This window comes from Podarcis melisellensis, assembly GCF_964234715.1.
Source record: "Podarcis melisellensis genome assembly, chromosome: 17".
In the NCBI taxonomy this organism is placed as follows: Eukaryota; Metazoa; Chordata; class Lepidosauria; order Squamata; family Lacertidae; genus Podarcis; species Podarcis melisellensis.
Genome location: NC_138534.1, coordinates 4747929 through 4768007, shown reverse-complemented (window position 1 = coordinate 4768007; position 20079 = coordinate 4747929). Strand labels below are relative to the sequence as shown.

At 45.9% G+C, this 20079-nt stretch overlaps 4 protein-coding genes across 4 annotated transcripts in view; 2 read left to right on the top strand and 2 right to left on the bottom strand.

The window, feature by feature from the left end:
- The window catches only part of WNK3 (WNK lysine deficient protein kinase 3), an 81577-nt gene extending 80767 nt beyond the window's left edge, over positions 1-810 (bottom strand). The window contains exon 1 of the mRNA XM_081895152.1: positions 673-810. The gene's annotated coding sequence lies outside the window, so the exon portion shown is untranslated. The remainder of the gene's footprint in view (positions 1-672) is intronic.
- The window catches only part of PFKFB1 (6-phosphofructo-2-kinase/fructose-2,6-biphosphatase 1), a 294172-nt gene that overhangs the window by 226569 nt on the left and 47524 nt on the right, over positions 1-20079 (top strand). The window lies entirely within an intron of this gene.
- TSR2 (TSR2 ribosome maturation factor) lies at positions 4098-15075 on the top strand. Its single transcript, XM_081894803.1, has 5 exons — positions 4098-4406; positions 8900-8990; positions 9746-9837; positions 13504-13677; positions 14198-15075. Exons 1-5 carry the CDS (start codon positions 4113-4115, stop codon positions 14309-14311), a joined length of 765 nt encoding a protein of 254 aa, XP_081750929.1. The 5' UTR covers positions 4098-4112; the 3' UTR covers positions 14312-15075.
- The window catches only part of FGD1 (FYVE, RhoGEF and PH domain containing 1), a 45503-nt gene continuing 43246 nt past the window's right edge, over positions 17823-20079 (bottom strand). Inside the window, 2 exon segments of the mRNA XM_081894998.1 lie at positions 17823-19383; positions 19389-19472. Coding sequence (XP_081751124.1) covers positions 19108-19383; positions 19389-19472 — 360 coding nt within the window. The 3' untranslated portion in view covers positions 17823-19107.

Genomic DNA, 20079 nt, shown 5'->3' with positions numbered 1-20079 from the left:
TACTGTAAAAGAGTAGTTTGGAACCTCATGTCCTCAAAATATGAACTAGGGAATGCATTCCTGTGATGTGTTGCTGCCAGGGTGAAGGAATGGCATGCTTTAGTTATTCTCAGAATTAAAAGGAGTGGCCCTTTCAGTTCTTTCATGCACAAGTACTCAAAGCTAATGTCCCCCTTCTTACTCCATATTATCATATCCAATTTCTGCTTCATTCAGATCAGCTCCCCTAGCCAAATACTGTAAGCATATTGCCTCCCGAATTTAGGACATGTGTGAGGGAAATCTACAGCGGAAAGTGACAAGGGAAAGGAGGACCAGAGGCAAAAGCAAAACGCTGCAGGGCTCAGAAACTCCGGCTTGATCGATGCCCGCAACCATATCCCCATCCCGTTTGAGACCCAGCCTAGGCGATGCCCGCCAAGACACCGCCTTCAATCCCTTCTGGGCGGCCTCAGGCCAGCCCCCCTCTCTCCGCCTGTCCTACCTCACCGGGTTATTGTGGTGAGGAAAGCGGCTGGCGGCCCGGAGGCTGCCTTGAGCCCCTTGCAAGGGAGCAGGGCACGTATGTGAGCTTTCGGAAAGGTGATTCGCGGGACTTTTGCACTGAGGAGCGGAGCGCCTCGGGAGTCCCCAAGACCTTCTCCGACCGAACCTCCATTTTAGTTCACTGACCTTTCTTCTTGGGGGGGGCGGGTAAAGCGCCCCCCCCTCACTCTTGGGCAACTACTTCTCCACAGCCACTGAAACTACCCCTAGAAAAGACCCCCCCCAGCTGCTGAAACCTCCGTTTCCTCACCATCGCCCGCTAAGATGAGGCGGGGAAGGAGGGCGGAGAGGCAGCGCGCGCCAGGGGAGAGAGAGAGAGAGAGAGAGAGGATAATCCCCATTGACTTGACTGCGTCTGCCAGCAGCAGCTCTCTCTCCCCCCCCCCCCGCAAAGCCTTGGCATCGGACTATTTGCGCGCGGGGTTTCTTGGGAATTGTAGTTTCTTCTTGTGGGAAGAAAGCGGGCGGGCGAGCGGGGAATGTGGAGGGAGAGTAGCGGCGGGTGAGATTCCACGTCGGCCATTTTGCTTTGCCTCCAGTAATGGGAAGGGATGGGGCGGGGGGTCGTTGCGTTGCCGCGCATTTTAACGGGAGTTACCTCAGTGTTGACAAGAGAAGGCGTGAAGGAGTTGTAGGAATTCTAAGCTCTCAAATGTAGAATAAATGTTCACGGCAAACACAAAAACATAAGTATATCAACTAGGTGACTGAAATAGTACAGGAGAGCAATCCTGAAGCACAATTTGACAAATTGACCTCAAATATTAAATATAATTAAATATAATTGACCTGCAAGGAGGAAGGAAATGGGAAAAGCTTTCCAATTATCTTTGGACTGTAGGGGCTTCCACCTCCTTGCAAATACAGTCTGGCAAGTATCAGGCTGAGCAAACTATCAATATGCATAAGCGATTCAGGAACTTAAAGTATTTACCATCTAAAAGGAATGGCCAGGCTACCCAGAAAATGCAACCAAGTAAGGCATCATCAGGTATCCTGGCAGGAGAGAAGCAACACTCTCAATTTTTTGCTGGAGACTCCCTCCTTATGTGATGTATGTATGATATTTTGGAGTGTGGTCTTGCGCTGTCTTTATAGGGGCTTTCGCATCATTGTTCTGGGTCTCTCCTACCTCCTTGCAAGGAGAGGAGGGAACTGTTGCAACAAAGATCTGCCTTTCTTTCTATGGATCTTGCCTCCATCCATTCATCGTGGACATAGAGGACTCAGTCCCTTGGGGAACTGGGCAGCAAAAGCCAATACCCCTATTATTTTCTATAACAATTGTTCTACTGGAACAGGTTTTTAAAAGATTTTTTTTAAATCCACGGCATGCTATCTTCTGCTGCCCCATGGTCCCCCTTTTTTCCAAACAAAGCAGCAGAAAACAAATGTTATCAACTTCAAACAATATGCACATCTTTCTGGAAAGAAACTACAGATATAGATTATATTCCTGCACTCCTATATACCCATTCCCTGGGAGAAAAACCCATTGAATACAGTGGAGCTTACTTCTGAGTAGACATGTATCAGTTTGTGTTGCAAGTCACTAGAGGACAATGCCTATTTGTGCTCTTGTGGGTTTTGTGCCACGAGGCACCTGATCCATAATTTTCCTGATGGAATTCAGCAAAGATGTGAGATGTGTTCAGAGAATCAGTTATTAGTGTCTGGCTGTAAAAAAAAAATCAATAAAGATCCCCTACCCAGGATTTTGCCCCATTGCCGGGCAGATCTTCTACTCTCATAATCTCACATTGGGTCCTGAGGTATGTTTTTTGGCTGGAATGTAAGGAGAATCTGCACTGGGAAGTAATAATTGAAATAAAGACTGAAGATAGTGTCAAGATCAGAAATTCCAGGATCTAGAACTTTGTGAACGGAAGGAAGGAGGCACTCAAATACCTGTGACTGTTTTTATTTTGCCATCATGCATGATGTTATCAGTCCACATTCTTCCCCTTGCTTCCTGCAGTTCTCTTAAGGTGCTCCCAGACTGGCACTATTTTTGTGTGATTTTCAATCACTTGCAGGCAAATTCAGATTGTATCGTTATACTTGATTGGGAGTTATTGCACAATAAATCCTCTTCCCCAAAAGACTGGACTTTTTGCGATAAGGATAGTGATAGGGACATGCACTTGAAAGTGTGGGATAAAATTTGCTTGATGCAACATTATCTAACCTCCCCACAAACAAGTCTGAATGAATTCTCAATAAATAGCCAACATTGCCTTCTCTCCCAGAAAACAAATCAGAATAAACAGGTCATCTGGAAGCATTCTTGGCTTTATTTGGTCCTCAGGTTTGACCTGAGAAAGATCTCATATCTGCTTGCCCTTGGCGGGAAAGGTTTTCCCCAGCTAAATGGCTTCCTGCCATTCATGGAGAGAAGATACATTAGTGTTTGTGAGATGTTTTCCAGGTCTGCCAGCTAAGTCAAGCACTGACCAAAGGTCTCAGAAGAGCCATGGTCTGATGACCACACCACCACTCATTGGCCCCCTGGGCATGGGCGCAGCCATTATTTATTTTACTGTGGCCCTGACCTAGCCACTGTGATCCACGTGACAGTCACCTCCAGACTTGATTATTGTAACTTACTCTACGTGGGGCCGCCCTTGAGACTGACCCAGAAACTCCAGCGGGTGCAGACATCTTTCCGCAGGGCCTGCAAGACAGAAGTGTTCCACCAGGCCTTTGGCCGAGGCACAGTCAGACCCCTTCCTTTGGTAATCCTCATAGAACTCTAACCCAATGGTTGCCATGAATTGATTTTAGAATGCTGTGTTACTTTTATTGTTGTTAGCTGCTCTGAGCCCGGCTTTGGCTGGGGAGGGCGTGATATAAATATTTTATTATTATTATTATTATTATTATTATTATTATTATTATTATTATCATCATCATCATCATTATTCTAGGGGGGCAGGCTTTTTGTTGGCAGGGGGCAGAACCGAGTTTTTTGCTATGCAATTGGGTGGCTGTCAGCCATCTGAGTTTACCCCAAATGAAATACCCGAGCCAGTTTATAGAGCTACAAAATCGATTTAAAAAAAATCATCGTATAGAGTTACAAAATCTATACATAGTTATAAAATTTTAGATTTTATATATCAATAGGGTGGGTAGGACTATTGATATATGAAATGAATTGGCTAGGGCATTGCATATGGGGGCGGGCTACCACAGTGGTTAACTCATTCAACAGGTGTCCCCCCTTAAAATGCTGCCAGTGGGAGCGGGCAGTTGGTGGAGGGGAGCCGTGTTGCTCCTTGTGCCGCTGTGGTGAGAGCAGAAGACAAAAAAAACTGCAGGATCATGGCTGGGTTCCGATCTGTGGCATCCTGCCAGGCAGCCACTGAAGTCTTCAGAAAGTCAGCGACTTTCTGCGATTCCAGCTGAGATTGCCTAGCTTTCCATGATGATGCCTGAATCGTAGCTGCATGGATGGCGGCTGTCTGCCAAGTTAATGTTCCCACAAGCGTGGTTTCCAACGCCGTCCAGTGGCATTTGGCAACAAGCATCGGAGGAAGACCAGCAACACATCGCCTTGTGTTTAGATGGCGTCCAGGAATATTGCATGCTTTGGGGCGGGAGGTTGGACGCGCCGCCGGCTGGGCTCGAAGCGGCTCCGCTGCCGGATTCTGCCTTTGTTGACAAAGGAGAGGGGCGCTCGCGGGCTCGGCGCTCGGCTCCTTCCGCCTGCCCGCCTGCCATTTCCTCGGCTCCTCGATAGCTCGGCGCTCGGCCTCGTGACTGCCTGCCGCTCGGTGATGGCGACTCCGCGGGCGGAGGCACGTGGCCTCTTCCGAGAAGGGGTCGAGGCTGTCCTGGGCAGCTGGCCTGCTCTGCAGGTAGGGAGCGGGGAGAGGAGCGGGGGGCGGAGGCAGGCAGGCAGGCAGGCAGCAAAAGAGGCCGCGTGGAGGGCGAGCATGTGCAAAGTGCATTTCCTTCCTGCAGCTGCAGGTTCAAAGAATGCGGAGTGGGCTTAAGAACATAAGAAGAGCCCCTCTGGGTCAGGCGGGTGGCGCATCTCCTCCAGCATCCTGCTCTCATGCAAGCAGGACATGAGCAAAGCAATAATAATAATAATAATAATAATAAATTTTTTATTTATACCCAGCCAAGACTGGGCTCAGGGAGGCTAACAACCGATATAAAAACAATTGATTGAAATACAACTTTAAAAAAATTAAAATACAACATTAAAAGAAGAAGAGTTTGGCTTTGATATCCCGCTTTATCACTACCCGAAGGAGTCTCAAAGTGAATAACAATCTCCTTTCCCTTCCTCCTCCACAACAAGCACTCTGTGAGGTGAGTGGGGCTGAGAGATTCAAAGAAGTGTGACTGGCCCAAGGTCACCCAGCAACTGCATGTGGAGGAGCGGGGAATTGAACCCAGTTCCCCAGATTACGAGTCCACCGCTCTTAACCGCTACATCACACTGCAGCCTCATTTCAGTGGAAACTCAAATCAAAAACTTTTTGGCGGGATGAAAACGTTAAGTCTTCACCAAGGCTAACTATCCAGACTGGTCCTACATGGGCCAGAAAAAAGCCAGGGAAGTCCCCAAATAGGAATTCCAGCACAGAAGGAGAAAGGAAAAAGAAAGAGAATCAAAAAAGAGTCAAATTGATTCCAAGCCAAAGGCCAGGCGGAACAACTCTGTCTTACAGGCCCTGCAGAAAGAAATCAGATCCTGCAGGGCCCTGGTCTCATGTGGCAGAGCGTTCCACCAGGCCAGTGTTGAAAAGGCCCTGGCTCTGGTTGAGGCTAATCTGACTTCTCTCCCCTCCTGCACTTCCAGCACGTGGCATTCAGAGGCATACCGGGGAGGCTGAACAAAGCTGTCTTGGCTCATAGCCATCAATAGCTCTCTGCTACACGGATTCTATCAAGAGTTTGGGTGCAACCTTTGACACCTCCCTTTCTATGGAGGCGCAGGTTGCAGCCACAGCAAAGGTGGCATTTGTCCATCTTTGCCATATTAAGCAGTTGGTCCCTTCCCTTTCTTGCCCTGATCTGGCCACAGTGATCCATGCGATGGTCACCTCCAGGCTTGATTACTGTAACTTGCTCTACGCGGGGCTCACCCAGAAATTCCAGTGGGTGCAGAATGCCGCGGCGAGGCTCCTTACAGGGTCTTTGCCGTGGGATCACATTCATCCAGTGCTTTACCAGCTGCACTGGCACCCGGTGGAGTACAGGGTCAGGTTTAAGGTGCTGGTTTTGACCTTTAAAGCTCTATGCAGCTTAGGGCCCTTGTACCTACAGGACCGCATCTCCTGGTATGTCCCACGGAGAACATTAGGGTCCATAAATAACACTTTGGAGGTCCCAAGTCTCAGGGAGGTTAGATTGGTTTCAACTAGGACCAGGGCCCTTTCAGCAGTGGCCCCGATTTGGTGGAACGCTCTGTCACAAGAGACTAGGGCCCTGCAGGATTTGACATCTTTCCGCATGGCCTGCAAGATGCAGCTGTTCTGCCTGGCCTTCGGCTTGGACTCACTTTGACCCCTTATATAGGATTTGGTATATAAATTTTCCCTTGGCTTTTTTGCTGGCCCATATGGGAACAGCATGTATAGCTGGCTCGGGTGAATATCTGATGTTTCCTCCATTGATGGTCTTGATTTATGAGTTACTACTAAAATGAGGCTGCATTTTAAGCTGTATTTTAAGCCATATTTTAATTGTTTTTTCCCCCCTATTACGTTTTATTGTAATTTATATTTGATGTTAGCCACTCTGAGCCCGCCTCTGGGTGGGGAGCGTGGGGTATAAATAAATTATTATTATTATTATTATTATTATTATTATTATTATTATTATTAGTCTCATCGTCCTTTAAATCCATCCAAATTGTTGACCATCACTGCCTCATGTTGTTTCCCATGAGCTCAGATAATAGTAGAAAAAGGAAATGTGCTTTTAAAGCAAAGTGTGAGGCAGATGGAAGCGGACTTCATACTTTACTGTGCACTTTGGTTGCTGGTGTGTAGGGTTGCCACCTTCGTTCTGGCAAAATACAGGCCAGGATTTAGGGGTAAAAATGCACTGGGTGAGGCTGTAAATGTGTCTTCTCTGCTGCTATTTATGTACACGTACAAATGGTGGTAACTTTTCTCTGCAACCATAACATCATTTTAAGCATTACTTTTTAACTTTATTATATCAGCTCCCGCTAGATGTATTTCTAAGCCATGATGTGGGTTTTCTGGAAAACTGCAAAATGTTTGTAAGTTGGCATTGGAGAATTCTATGATGCCTAGATTGTGATCTAATTTAACATATTTATTTTAATTGTATTTAATAAACAAAGCTAAAAACTTTGAAACTGCCAAGCTTGCCCAGTACAATATTTGCAGCCGGCATTCATTCATTATTACTTACGAACCTTATGAAACCTTGTGAAACTGAAAGACATCCATAGAAAAATTGTGAACTGGGAAATTTTCCACCTCCCATCACTGTTTCTAAGCATGGTCCCTGTTGTACATGTGTCCAGAAAAAGAATGGAAGAAATTAAAACTAATCAATTTCTTAGGGGCTGAGTAGCTATCACAAAAACTGAATTCTCAACTTCAAAAATACAACTAGAAAAGTACTCCTTTTTCCTATCTAGAAGCCACAGATCTGTAAAAGTTTTAATATGGCATACAAAAATACCTCCTGAATAAGTATAATTTTCAGAACTTTGAACTCTGTGCCAAAGGGGTTCAATATGGTACCTACATGCACAACTGGTGTTGAGCCAATTAATAGTTACAGTTGGTTAGCATGCTCTGCTGTTGAATAGGAACTCGTTACACAACTATGTGCACCTGATAAACATCCTGGAAAAAATAATACCGGTGGAAACTGGCTATAATCCAAAGAACACTCACCTAGGCATAAGCACTCTGCGACTGACATCTGAATAAACATGCCAGACAAAAGGCAGCAACATATTCAAGCAGTGCAGTTAACCTGTAGAATTTGCTTCCCCAAGGTGTAGTGATGGCTACCAACTTAGACGGCTTTGAAAGGGAATAGACTTATTCATGGAGGGTAAGGCTGTCAATGACTACTAGCCGTCATGGCTGCATGCTGTCTCTAGAATCAGGCAGCATGCCTCTCTGAACACCAGCTGTCAGGAAGCAGCAGTGGGAAAGTGCTATTGTCCTTCTCTCCTGCCTGTGGGCTTCTGGTTGGGCACTGTAGGAAACTGGATCCCGGACTAGGGAGGCCTTAGGCCTGATGTTCTCAGTGTTGCATGATTCTGAAGAACCAAAAGATTTTGCTAAAATTAATGGACTTAGCTGAGATGACAAAACTGACATGTTTAATCAGAGAAAAGTCATTGTTAATATTTACTGAAGATTGGAAACCTCTCATAGGCTTTGCATTAAAAAGAAAAAGAAATGATGACATTGGGATTTGAGGATTGAAGGTTATGATTACTAGAAATGAATGGTATCTAGAGTGGTATCTAGAGGTACCACTGTAGTGGTCAGATGAGGAATCAGAAGTTCTTTAGCTTCTTAATTTCTCTCAATCTTTTTCTATTCCTTTTTTCTACCTCTTTCTCTTTTTTGCTTTTAGATTAATGTTTTAGTTTGGACAAAAAAATGATATTTGATAATAATCTTTATATTTTTCTTTATAAGCCCCATTAAAATTTATTTTAAAAAATGAACCAGGAGATTTGAAATAACCAGGGGTGACAATGTGGGTCACTTCTTTATTTTTAGTTATTATACAGAGGTCTTCATCAACAGGAAAATGGAAAGCTGTGTCACTGTACGTGTGGGCTGTCACTCATGCCCCCTCCTTTGTGCTTTAGGCAGACTATTTTGACACACATTTATGTTTCTCCATCTTAAATGAAAAAATGAAGATTCCAAGGATTGTTGGAGGTGGTTTGGTGATGCCATTGACGCTACCCAGTAGATGCCTTGCCCATCATGGCCATAACACATCTGTGACAAAGGAGGAAGTGGTTTTCCCCTAATTCATCTTCTGAAACACAGCTGAAAACCCCCAAAACTGTTTTGTTACATTATTGTAGTGCAAACCAGGACTGAAAACATGTGAGTGGTATCAGCTAAGTCATATGTAGAGTTGGCCCATTAAAATCCATGGAGTTTGGTTACTTAAGTCATTTGATTTTCAATGGATCTACTCTGGCTATATCAACATTGGATATCACCTTGTGTGAAGATAGTATTAAACCAGCCCCAGCACTCTTGATATCTGTGTCTTCACTCCAAGCAACCTCAACTCATTAGCTTGGAGTTTGCTTCCTTCAAAACTGCCTAACTACTCTCTTTTATGAATGTAGCTTTGTCATCTTCTGATGCAGGTCGCAGTTGAAAACGGCTTTGGAGGGGCGTACAGCCAAGAGAAAGCTGAATGGATGGTGGAGGCTGTGGAGCAATACTTTCAAAGCAATGGTGAGGTCCCTAAACAAGATAATGTTCTGTTGAACCAGATAGCAGACTCCATGGAAGATAAACCTATTATTGTTACTATTATATGTGCTCATAGCTGTTAACAAAACATCTCAAAGCAACTTAAGAAATATTAAATTACAGAGCAACATCAAACATGTAAAATCCACAACAGAAAATAAGAATAATCAAAGTATTCATCTGTGAACATCAGGAACAGGACAAATACTAACCCGGTCCACTAAAAGGCAGAACATCAGACAGGAGACCCACAGACTTTGGGTCTGCCCTGTGTTTGGCACAACATGGTGGGTGCCTCATTTTATTTTGTGTTGTGGTGCTCAAGTCAGGCTGGTCTCACAGTCACCTAGAAGTAGCAGCCAGAGAGGTTCTTGCAGAATCGAGCAGAGCATCTGGCAAGGGAGTTAGGTTGAATGATTACATCTGGGGGCTTTGGGGTTCATTTGGGCAGGGTACTCTCTGTGAGCCTGAATCCCCACCTTTATGATTGGGATGGAGGAACCTGTGCACCACCCCTCATCCAATGTTGTTGGACTTGCAACTCCCATCATCCCCAGCCAGCAAGGCCAGTGGTCAAGAATGATGGAAGCTGCAGCGCAGCAACATCTGAGAGGGCCAACAGGTCCCCATACCCGTTTTCTAGCATCTCTTACGGAGTTCCTGGCCACTTGAATCACTGAATTCTTTCCTCTTTTCTACACAGGCTTTTAACTTCTTGTCTACCTTCTTCTCTGTAGCTGACTTGGAGCTGGATGAGATAGAAGATTTCCTTGCCGAGTTGATGAACAATGAATTTGACACTATGATAGAAGATGGAAGCTTAGCTCAGGTATATGCAAAGCCCTCTCTTCCTTACACCTGCACTCTCTCTCTCTCTCTCTCTCTCTCTCTCTCTCTCTCTCTCTCTCTCTCTCTCTCTCTCTCTCTTGGGATGGAAGCATCTAGTCTAGGCTCCAAGGGACTGTATAGGTCTTTCCCAGGCTGTGTCACCTTTGCTTCCTTCCTGCAAACCTGCACTGGCTGGTTTTCCCACTGAGAATGAGCATCATCTCTTGTCTTAGATCTCCTGTCTCCCTTTGAGAGTGCAGTGGTATTTCTTAGGACTTGTTTCTCACAAGCAGCAGCAGGTGAGAAAAACTAGCCTGCACCACTTCAAACTGCAAATAAGGGCTTATGTGACTGAATGTTGCTTGGTGTAAAAAGAAAAAATTACACTTCCAAAATTATCATGTTGGGGAGAAAGCTACACTCGGAACTTTTCTCCCTTGCATCTAGTTTTCTACATCTAGAATATTTTTTTAAAGATAAAAAGGTAAAGGGACCTCTGACCATTAGGTCCAGTTGTGACCAACTCTGGGGTTGCGGCGCTCATCTCACTTTATTGGCCGAGGGAGCCGGCGTTTGTCTGCAAACAGCTTCCGGGTCATGTGGCCAGCATGACTAAGCCACTTCTGGTGAACCAGAGCAGTGCACGGAAACACCGTTTACCTTCTCGCTGGAGCGGTACCTATTTATCTACTTGCACTTGGATGTGCTTTTGAACTGCTAGGGTGGCAGGAGCAGGGACCGAGCAACGGGAGCTCACCCCGTCGTGGGGATTCGAACCGCCGACCTTCTGATCGGCAAGTCCTAGGCCCTGTGGTTTAACCCACAGCGCCACCCGCGTCCCTGAGGTACAAAGGAGCATTCAGTCATATGAGCAATCCCCTCTTTACAGTCTAAAGCAGAGTGAATTTGTCTGCTGGTTGTGAAGCTTTGGTGTCAGAAATGATTCTTCCTGCAACTCCCAGAGCTCCCCAAACCATTGCTTTCCTCTAGACCAGGGGTCTGCAACCCGCGGCTCCGGAGCCACATGTGGCTCTTTTACACCTTTGCCCCGGCTCCGGGGTGGATACTAGCGAGGGGAGGAGGCACATTGTGCGCCCCGACACTCCCCACTGTGGCGGGCGCTGTACTGGCTGTGATGTCGCATGGGGGCGGTGCGTGCGTTAGTCACGCACCGTCCCAACGTCACCTTCCCGCCCGCCCGCTACGTTGTGAGGGGCATGTACGCTGGTCACTGTTTTGAAGGGGAGTGAAGAACACACACACAAAAAAAGGTAACTTGTTAATTTAACGTTTATTTCTATGAGGAGGAGTAATTCTGAGGGGTCAAACAAAGAAATAATAAAAAAGTGACAAAAAAGTTATTTTTATAAGGACGAGTTTTGCGGCTCCCAGTTTTTTTTTCTTCGGAAATGGGTCCAAGTGGCTCTTTTTGTCTTAAAGGTTGCAGATCCCTGCTCTAGACTGAAATGGGACTCAGCCCCTTCTTCTCTTTCTCCCCATTCTGTACCTAGCCACAGCCAGTCTCAGGTGTGCCCACTTTGCCATGCTTCAGTATTTGTTGACACCTCAAGTGGGTTTGGCCTTAGATAGTCTAGCAGGCTGGTCTTCAATTCACCAGGGCACATGGGAGGTCATGAACGGCTTGATTTTTCCTTGCTGATGATCGGATGCTTTTAAAAATCATAGGGCTGGAAGAAGGCCAGAAAGTCACTGCATGAAGTGTCACAACCGGAGAGCAAAAGCAAGCCAAGGATGTAAATCACAAATAAAGCACCAGGATTGCTAGCCAATCTGAGCTGAAACCATTCGCCCCAGTCCCCTCAATATGAAGGGAAACCCAAAAATTGGGGTAGGAATGTTAGCTTATTATAAGGCAGACCCAAAACTGCAGCCATTGAGATGAATTCTGCTAGTTCACAGCAAGCTGATTAAAAAAAATGCACTTGAGACTTTGCTTTTACAAAGCCTTTCTGCAAATATGAGTAGAACTTTATTTTTTTAACCCTCAAATTCTCAGCCCTCATATAGATGCCTTTGATGCAGTGCAGGAAGCTGAATTTTGGACCTTGCAGCACAAACACATCAAACTAGTTATTCCTTTTTTGTTGTTGTTTTGGGATGGATTCTACTGCCCTTAAAGGGTTGCTTTCTTTGTCACACCTTCCACTCTAGCTGTATCTATTTCTCCCTCATTCGTGTAATCCAGCCCCAGGACCTAGACGTTTTAACTGCCTCTTTCCTCCCTGATCTGACTGCCATTTACCACTGTGGGGCGCTCTTGCACTGTACATTGAGGCACTGCAGCTACAGAACAGCGGAGAAGGAAAATGTCAGATGAAGTTGCCTTCCAAATCTGGGGAGCCAATTTTTTCCAAATGCTGCTTCTCACCGTTTGCACTGCAGAGGGTAGTAGAACAGAGAAAAGGCAGGGTTTTTGTCAGTTTTCTGCGAGGCAAGAAATCCCATCTTAAAACTGGTAGCTAGAACGACCACACACACAAAATTACTCTTGCTTTTTGAGTAGGATCAGTTTATCCAGTCAGCTGAAAGTTAGCACAGCATAGCAGCAAACTAGAGCCTGAAACCAGGGAGACTTGCTTAGCTACAGGGTGACCTTAGGTCAATCACTGCCTCTTGGCCTAGGCATTCCCAGAAGATTAATGTGAGGATAAAATTAGAAGGAGGGAGAAACCTCGTATGTTACTCTGAATTTCTTGGAGGAAGGGTGGCATAAAAACATAACATCCATCATTGTTGATATTTCATCACATATCTAATGTTGATGGGCCTAAACTACCACGCCTTAATTACAAAGACAAATGTGGAACTTAAGAGACTGAATTTCGGATTGTTCCTCTGGTTCTGAATAGCTACTAAACTGTCATTGCCTTAAAAGCTATTTCAACAGATCTGCCTTCTGGAAAACCAAGACTGGCCTCCTGCCAGATTTCCAGGCCACGGCACTGGAGGGATGCTTATATCAAGACGCTGCAGTTCAGACACTGCTTCCTAGAATGATCTCTGTCTGAAGGTCAGACACCCATTTTGGACCAATTCCTCTATGGCACCCTCATTTAGAAAAATGCAAGTGTTACCAAAGGAGAGAGAGAAATGTGTAAATTACTCATAAAGCAATCTCAACCCACCCTGTTGCTTGGCTTGGTGGGAGGTCTAGCTTCCTAAGCTGGAAAAAAAATTGGCAGACACTTCTCCCAGCGAGAAAAGGCGGGAGGAGGAGGGGCTTTTAAGGCAATGTCTCTTTTTTCATTAGGACGGGTGCATGTCAAGGCCTTGTCACTGGCACACTGTAGCATTTTGGCCCCAGAGCCACTTCTGACCCTGGCTCAGCCCTCTTCAAGTGTGCATGCAGACGGAAAGAACTCTCCCCCATATAAATGGCATTATTTTTCCTGTATCTTGTGGCTATTTTTATTAGTATGAACAGAAGTATAATGAGATGGCTGCCAACTTGAGCAGTAAACATGCAGATATGTTGAGAACAGGAACCTTTGGCTTCCGTTCTCTGCTCTAGGAGCTGTGTGTGTGGTCTGGTGGAAGATGCTGTTCTAGTGCCAGCTCTGGAGGAGGGCATTGCTGCAGCGGTTAGCCCTGTGGAAGTTCTTGCTCTGCTCGCTGAAAGAGACTTGACCCTCTTCCCGCACTGTAGGTAAGCCAGCAATTGCGCCTGTTCTTCGGTCAGTGCCAGCAGGGAGAGGGAGCCGCAGTGCACGAAGCCATTGTCCGGCTGGCTCAGAAGAAGCAAGAGGCAAAGGTGGCAGCTGCAAAATCAAAGCCAGCAGAGGAAAGCAGCAGTGAGGAGGAACAGGGGACTGAGGAAGAGGTATGACAAATAAACTGCACTGAAAATGAAAACAGCCAGCCAGCCTGTCACTTGTTTTGCATAACCTCTGATCTGCTGGCTTTATTCAGATTTCAAGTTTCTTCATAACTCAGTAGGCTGACACAAGGATGGAGGGAAGAGGAGGGAAACATGGCTGAATGTCATGAAGGAAAGAGAAATAACTGTTCTGGTGCATAACCAAGGTCCAGATGACTGGAGCCATTTGCTCCAGTCTAAACTTGTCAGATGATGAGGTTAAGGAACTGGCTATTTAATTCAGCAGATTTAGACTGCAATTAGTTGGTGAGAACTATGGCTCCTTGGACTTGCCCAGAGACAGGTTTCTGTGAAGCATGTTCCTTTGTAAATCCTACGAACTACTGCCTTTATATTTTTCAAACAGTGAAGGCTACAAACTGGGTTTTTGGCCCAGAATGTTAAAAACAGAAATTATGTGAACCAGAAAACAGCAATTAAATCCAGTCACCGATAACATTGTCTCATTTTCTCCCCTGCCCAGGCTATGGACTGCAGTGCTGCTCCCAGCATGAACGGAGCCCAGCCCAGCCCACCACCTTCCTCCGGTGCAGATCCTGAAGATGGCTGGACCTTGGTGAGGAAGAAAAAGAAATGAGGAACAAGGGGCAGGCCTGCACCACGACTGCAGGAGTTCTGGTTGAGCTGGTGAGGCAGGGACATGGCTGGGGAAATGGGATTGTGTGATTCCCCTCACCCCCAGCTGCAAGAGACTAATATTTATTTTTAAAGCATCAAAAGGAGCAGCTTGGATGACAGAGATGTTTTTGGTCTCTGCGTGTGACCAGGCTTCTGCACAGGCCTAAGTATATTGTTCTTGGTCCCTCTGCTCCTCACTTGGTAGAGGCTCTCCTGCCCTGAAGGGGATACAGGTTCAGGGCCCAAAGGGCTGAGGATCCTTGAAGTGATTTTCTTTTCAATGCACGGGAGGCCGTCTTCCACCTCTGCCACCTCCTTGTGCTTAAAAACGGCTGTTTTAGCAGCAGCGTGGGTTCTTTTGCAAGGAAATATCTTCTTCCATGGCAAGACACTGATTTCAACATCTCCATTGCCTCCTCTTCAACTCCCAGAGGACTAAATGAGGCCCATATCTTTTCCCCCAAGCCCATCCCGAAGGGAAAGATTGCGTTCTAGACATTATTGAAACAGACAGATAAGCATAACAGAAAAACAAAATTCTGTATTTTAAAAAAAAGACGACAATGGAAAACCAAATACAATAATGAAACTAGAAAGTAACATGGACAATACACAAATCCTTGGTTGTGGGACAGGGCGCCTCTCTCAATAGAAGCCCCCTTCCCTATCCTCTGTAGTGGCCAGCCACTGTACATGAGCAACAATAAAATATTATTTTGGTAAGATTTTGTATATCCCTTAATACTGACTTTTTTAATATAAAAGTTACATGCACTAGCTCTACACCACGATGGGGATGGGGGTGGGAAGAGGATGACAAAAGAATTGGGACAGGCACCAACAGCCCCCACCAGGAGCCTGTCATAAAACAGGGCAACCAAGTTGGGTGTTGTTTTTTAGGACACCCCCCCCAACCTGCTCACATATAAGTTGAAATAGTAGAAGCAAGGGGAGGGGGAGAGAAATGTTGGAGGGATCGTAGGAAGCTTCTGTGACTGTCCAATAAAGAATTGGAACAGAATGGAGGAACACCAACTCATGTTTAAGTGCATTGCAGAAGGGAGGCAACTGCATTTGAGAAAAGGTTGTGCGAGAGAGGTTTTTCTCCCCATTGTAATGACCCCCTTTCTCGGCAAAATCCGCTAGGAGCATCTGCTGCACAAGCACCCTATTTTATATGGCATGGGGCTTGCCTGCTCAGAGGTGGCTGTGGCCTCATCTTATTTTTTAAGTTTTATCACTGGCTTTATATTAGCTAGGTTAGGTAAATAGCACACCCATGTATCACTCAGAACGGCAGGTGCACAGAACAGGAGAATGGCTATTGCTGTCATACCCTGCTGGCGAGGAACTCAACAGACAGAATAATGTATTGGCAGATACAGTGGTGCCCCGCAAGACGAATGCCTCGCAAGACGAAAAACCCACTAGACGAAAGGGTTTTCCATTTTTCGATGCGCTTCGCAAGACGAATTTCCCTATGGGCTTGCTTCGCAAGACGAAAACATCTTGCGAGTCTTGCGATTTTTTTCGCTCTCCCCCACCTTTTCTAAGCCGCTAAGCCGCTAATAGCCTTTTAGCTGCTAAGCCGCTAAGCCGCAAATAGGGTTGCTTTGCAAGACGAAAAAACCGCTAGACGAAGAGACTCACGGAATGGATTATTTTCGTCTTGCGAGGCACCACTGTACACCTTGTTTTGATTGAGCAAGGCAGTTCTTAACATTAATACTAAAATGAATGCAACTTGGGTGTGCATAAAATTGGGGCCTAAACATTGTAAACTGGTCGTTTGCAACTGGTTTTTCTACCTTAATAGATTTCACCCAGAAAGGATAAACCCATCCTGAATTGGGAGGGGGGTGGGGTAGGATCCTGGCTGGCATTTTTGCTGACAATATCAGGCAGGCACCACAAAAAACCCCACAACTTTGTGCAAAATTAACTGGTAGCCATCCAGGCTCTTGGGTAACGTCTTGTCTGTGTTCAGATTCAGCTTATGGAGTCCCATTCTGGTGCCCACCTATCCTAAAAATGTGAAGGCCAGAAAAATAGTAAATTCAGAGAATACTAGGTTTGCAAATACTAGGGAAAAAATCCTGCATCCAGTGGCCTGGGTTTTTTGTTTGTACAAAACCAAGGTTGCAAACCTATCCAAACCAAACTCAGTGGTGCTTAGTTCTCAGTAGGCATAGGATTCTACACTGCATGGCATTTATACTTTTGAAGCTCCAATTACCTGGGAGTAGGCTCTACTCATCAGCGTGGGTTTAAAAAATCCACAGGATTGCTCTTAAGTTCCATTAAGATGCCAAATAGTACAATCTTATATGCTAAAAGAAGTTGTAAATTAGGCACATCATGTCATTGAAAAAGTAAAATAATTTTAGGCTTGGCAAATATATTCTTGCGGAGAAGCTTGTAAGATGTGGGCTGGATGAGGTAACTGGTTAGCTGGGTTTGTAGCTGGTTGACTGACAGAACCCAAAGTGTGCTTGCTAATAGTTCCTCATCACCCTGGGAAAAAATGGCAAGTACGGTGCTACAGGGTTCTGTTGTTGCTCAACATCTTTATAAATGATTTGGATGAAGGAATTGAGGGGATGCTTGTCAAATTTGCAGTTGACACCCAACTGATGCTGAAGACAAAATCTGGATTCAAGGTGACCATAACAGATTGGAGAACTGGGCCCAAGCTAACAAAAGGATTTTCAATAGCAACACATTTAAGGTTCTATTCCCTTAGGCAGGAATAACCAGCTGAACAGCACTAAGACGGGGGGACACCCGGCTTGCCAGCAATATGTATTAAAATTAGGGGTCTTACTAGACCACAAGCCAAACGTGATGCGCCAGCAAAAAAAAGCACATGCTATTCTAGGCAGCATCAACAGAAGTATAGCTTTCTGATCAAGGGAAGTAATAGTTCTGCTCCATTATGACTTGGTCAGACTACACTTGAAATCCTGTGTTGTTCTGGGCACCACAATTTAATAAGGGTATTGACAAGCTGGAAGGTGTGCAGAGAAGGACAACCAAGCCTTATGAAGAACAGTTGAGGGAGCTGGGTGTTTAGCCTGGAAAAGAGGAGACCGAGAGGAGATATTGATAGGCATCTTCAAATATCCAAAGGGCTGTCACATGGAAGATGGAGTAAGCTTGCTTTCTCCTGCTCTGGAGGGTTGGACCCAAACTAATGGCTTCAAGTTACAAGGAAGCTGATTCCGACTAAGCTTCAGCAAAATCTTTCTGGTTGTAAGAGTTGTTTTGACAGTGGAACGGACTTCACTGGAGGTTTTTAGCAGAGGTTGGATGGCCACCTGTCATGGATGCATTATTTGAGATTCCTGCATTTTAGGCGGTTGGACTAGATGACCCTTGGGGTCCCTTCCAACTTTATAATTCTATGATGCTTTGGGGGGGGGGGGAAATATATCACATACTGTATCCAGTTTCTCCCAAATTTGTTTTCCCCCAGAAAAAGGGGAAAGATTTTTCTTCCATAGCTTAAAAGGAAATTTTATAACTTTAACCTGTTTTAGGCATACATTTAGCCATAAGGTTTTGCTGCTCACTTAGAAAAATCAACTGTAGATTACATTTTTCCAGGTATCTTTTACATGATCAATTTTCGGCAGCTTATTTCTGTCGCACACACCTCTTTTTACTGTTGGATTTATCTTGACTTCTACATGATTTTATTGCATTCTTTCATGTTGTTGAAAGCACCTTGGAGCATATTTGCAATATGTAAAATTTCAAGCACAAACTGGAAGAGCAATTGTTGCAAAGATGTCACCTGCAGCCTTGTGCAGCTGCACCCACTTTAGCAGGGCTTGCACAGGAGAGCTCTGGTGTGGGCCGTGCCTCTGGACCCCTTGGGAGAGGCAGGAAGATTGTGTGGTGGCAGGTGGCAGGCACCACGGTCCAATTGCTGAGGGAGGGGGCGCCTTATCAGTAAGAGGGGACCCTGCATGCTATAGCAAGGACAAGGACCCTGGCTCCTTCTTCTAACTAGCTCTCGTGTCCCAGCTTGCTTGTTTTGTTCAAGGGGGTGTGGGGTGAGAGAGAGACTTCAAATCATCATAATCCATCTGCTAAGGCAGCCTCAAATCAGCCTTTCCAGGTCCAAAAATGGTCCGTATTGTGTGAGGAAACATCACAAGACAAAACGCCACCTAGTCTCACACAAATACAGGGAGGAGGGTAACAAGCAAGGGAAATAAATGCTCAAGAGAGGAAAATTCCCACGCCCCTGTATGCGTTCCACTGAAAGAATTGTCTCAACTCTCTCCCTACCCTGCCCCAATTCCCCCAAACCACTGCAGAGGACGTATGTTCGGTAAGTGCTAAGTTCGGTAAGTAAGCAGTGGGGACTGAAAGAACGGATCTTGGTCCAAGATGCAAAGAAAGGGGGAAGCACGTGTTGGAAGGAAGACATCCACCTGCTCGCATCCATTTCTTCCTGCATAGAGGATGGGACGAAAGGAAGAAAGTGGAGATGCTCCGATTACTACGTGCTGCAGCTAGGAGCCGGAACTGGCCTGGAGCAAATGTCAGGACGTGTGACGTGCATCGCCTCTGCGGCTGGGAATGCGGCAGGGGCAGGCTGGCTGCGTTGATGCGGACCACAAGAAGGGGAAGAAAGTGCCAGAGAGAGAGGGAGGGAGGAACGTTCAAGTATACTGGTCAGAGAATGGTGAGCAAGTTCCCCAAGTGGGCAGAATCCGCAATTCCCATCTGCCCAGCCCTCTGCCTCTAGGTTCTCTCCGCCTCCGTATCCTCATCTGCCTCTTGGATGGAGGGCGGCCCTCTGCCTTCTTCTCCGCGGCCCGCCCTGCTCAGCACCTCCACCCACCGCTGACGCAGCTCTTCAGTCTCGGGGCTGAAATACCAGCACAGGTGGCTCTGGCTGATCCGGAAGGCGTGGCGTCGGTCCACCCGCTCGCCGGGTTCAGGCAGGCTCACTTCGAAACCGATCAGAGGCATCGAGCGCTGGGCCTTGACATCCTGCAGGACAGGCAGGGAGAGAGGTCAGAAGCCCACAAACATGGCCAGGCTGTCGACTGCCTGCCTAGCGCAGCGTTCTGCCTTCCCAACACCAGTCCCATCTTTGCTGACCACTGGGCCATGCTGTCTGGGGCTGATGGGAGCTGGAGTCCTGCAACCTCTGGAGGGCCATGCAGAATCGGAAGAATCTTTATTTGCATCGGCCACTAGCCATAGCAACAAAATAAAATGTGCTGAAGATAGAGGTAAAAACTTAACTACACAAAATACATTCTGGAGGTTTACGTCAATAATCTAATAATAGTTCTTATTCTAATTGTTATGTATTAAGATTAGCTGCAGTTCTCACTCAGGGCCACCAGTATGCAAATGAAGGACTCAGAACTGTCGCTCACTGATTGGTTAGTTAGTTGGAAGTTGTTACTGTTACAAGTTTCTTAGTATTATATAAAGCAGCCAGCTAGGCTGCAATGTGTCAAGACTCCAGGAGCAGTTCTAACTGCTGTAATAAAGAGCTGTGAATCTAACAGAGCTGTGTCCTTTGTCTATCTTTCCCACTATTTAACACTAATTGCCCCTGCTAATTTTATTATTATTATTTTGCAGTTTTTGCTGTCACCTGATTACCTTGATCTGCCAAGCAGATTCTCCACCCCTGCTTCAAAGGTGATTTGGGGCCTCACCCTCTCCTTTCCCTCCAGAATAATATCTTGGGCAAGA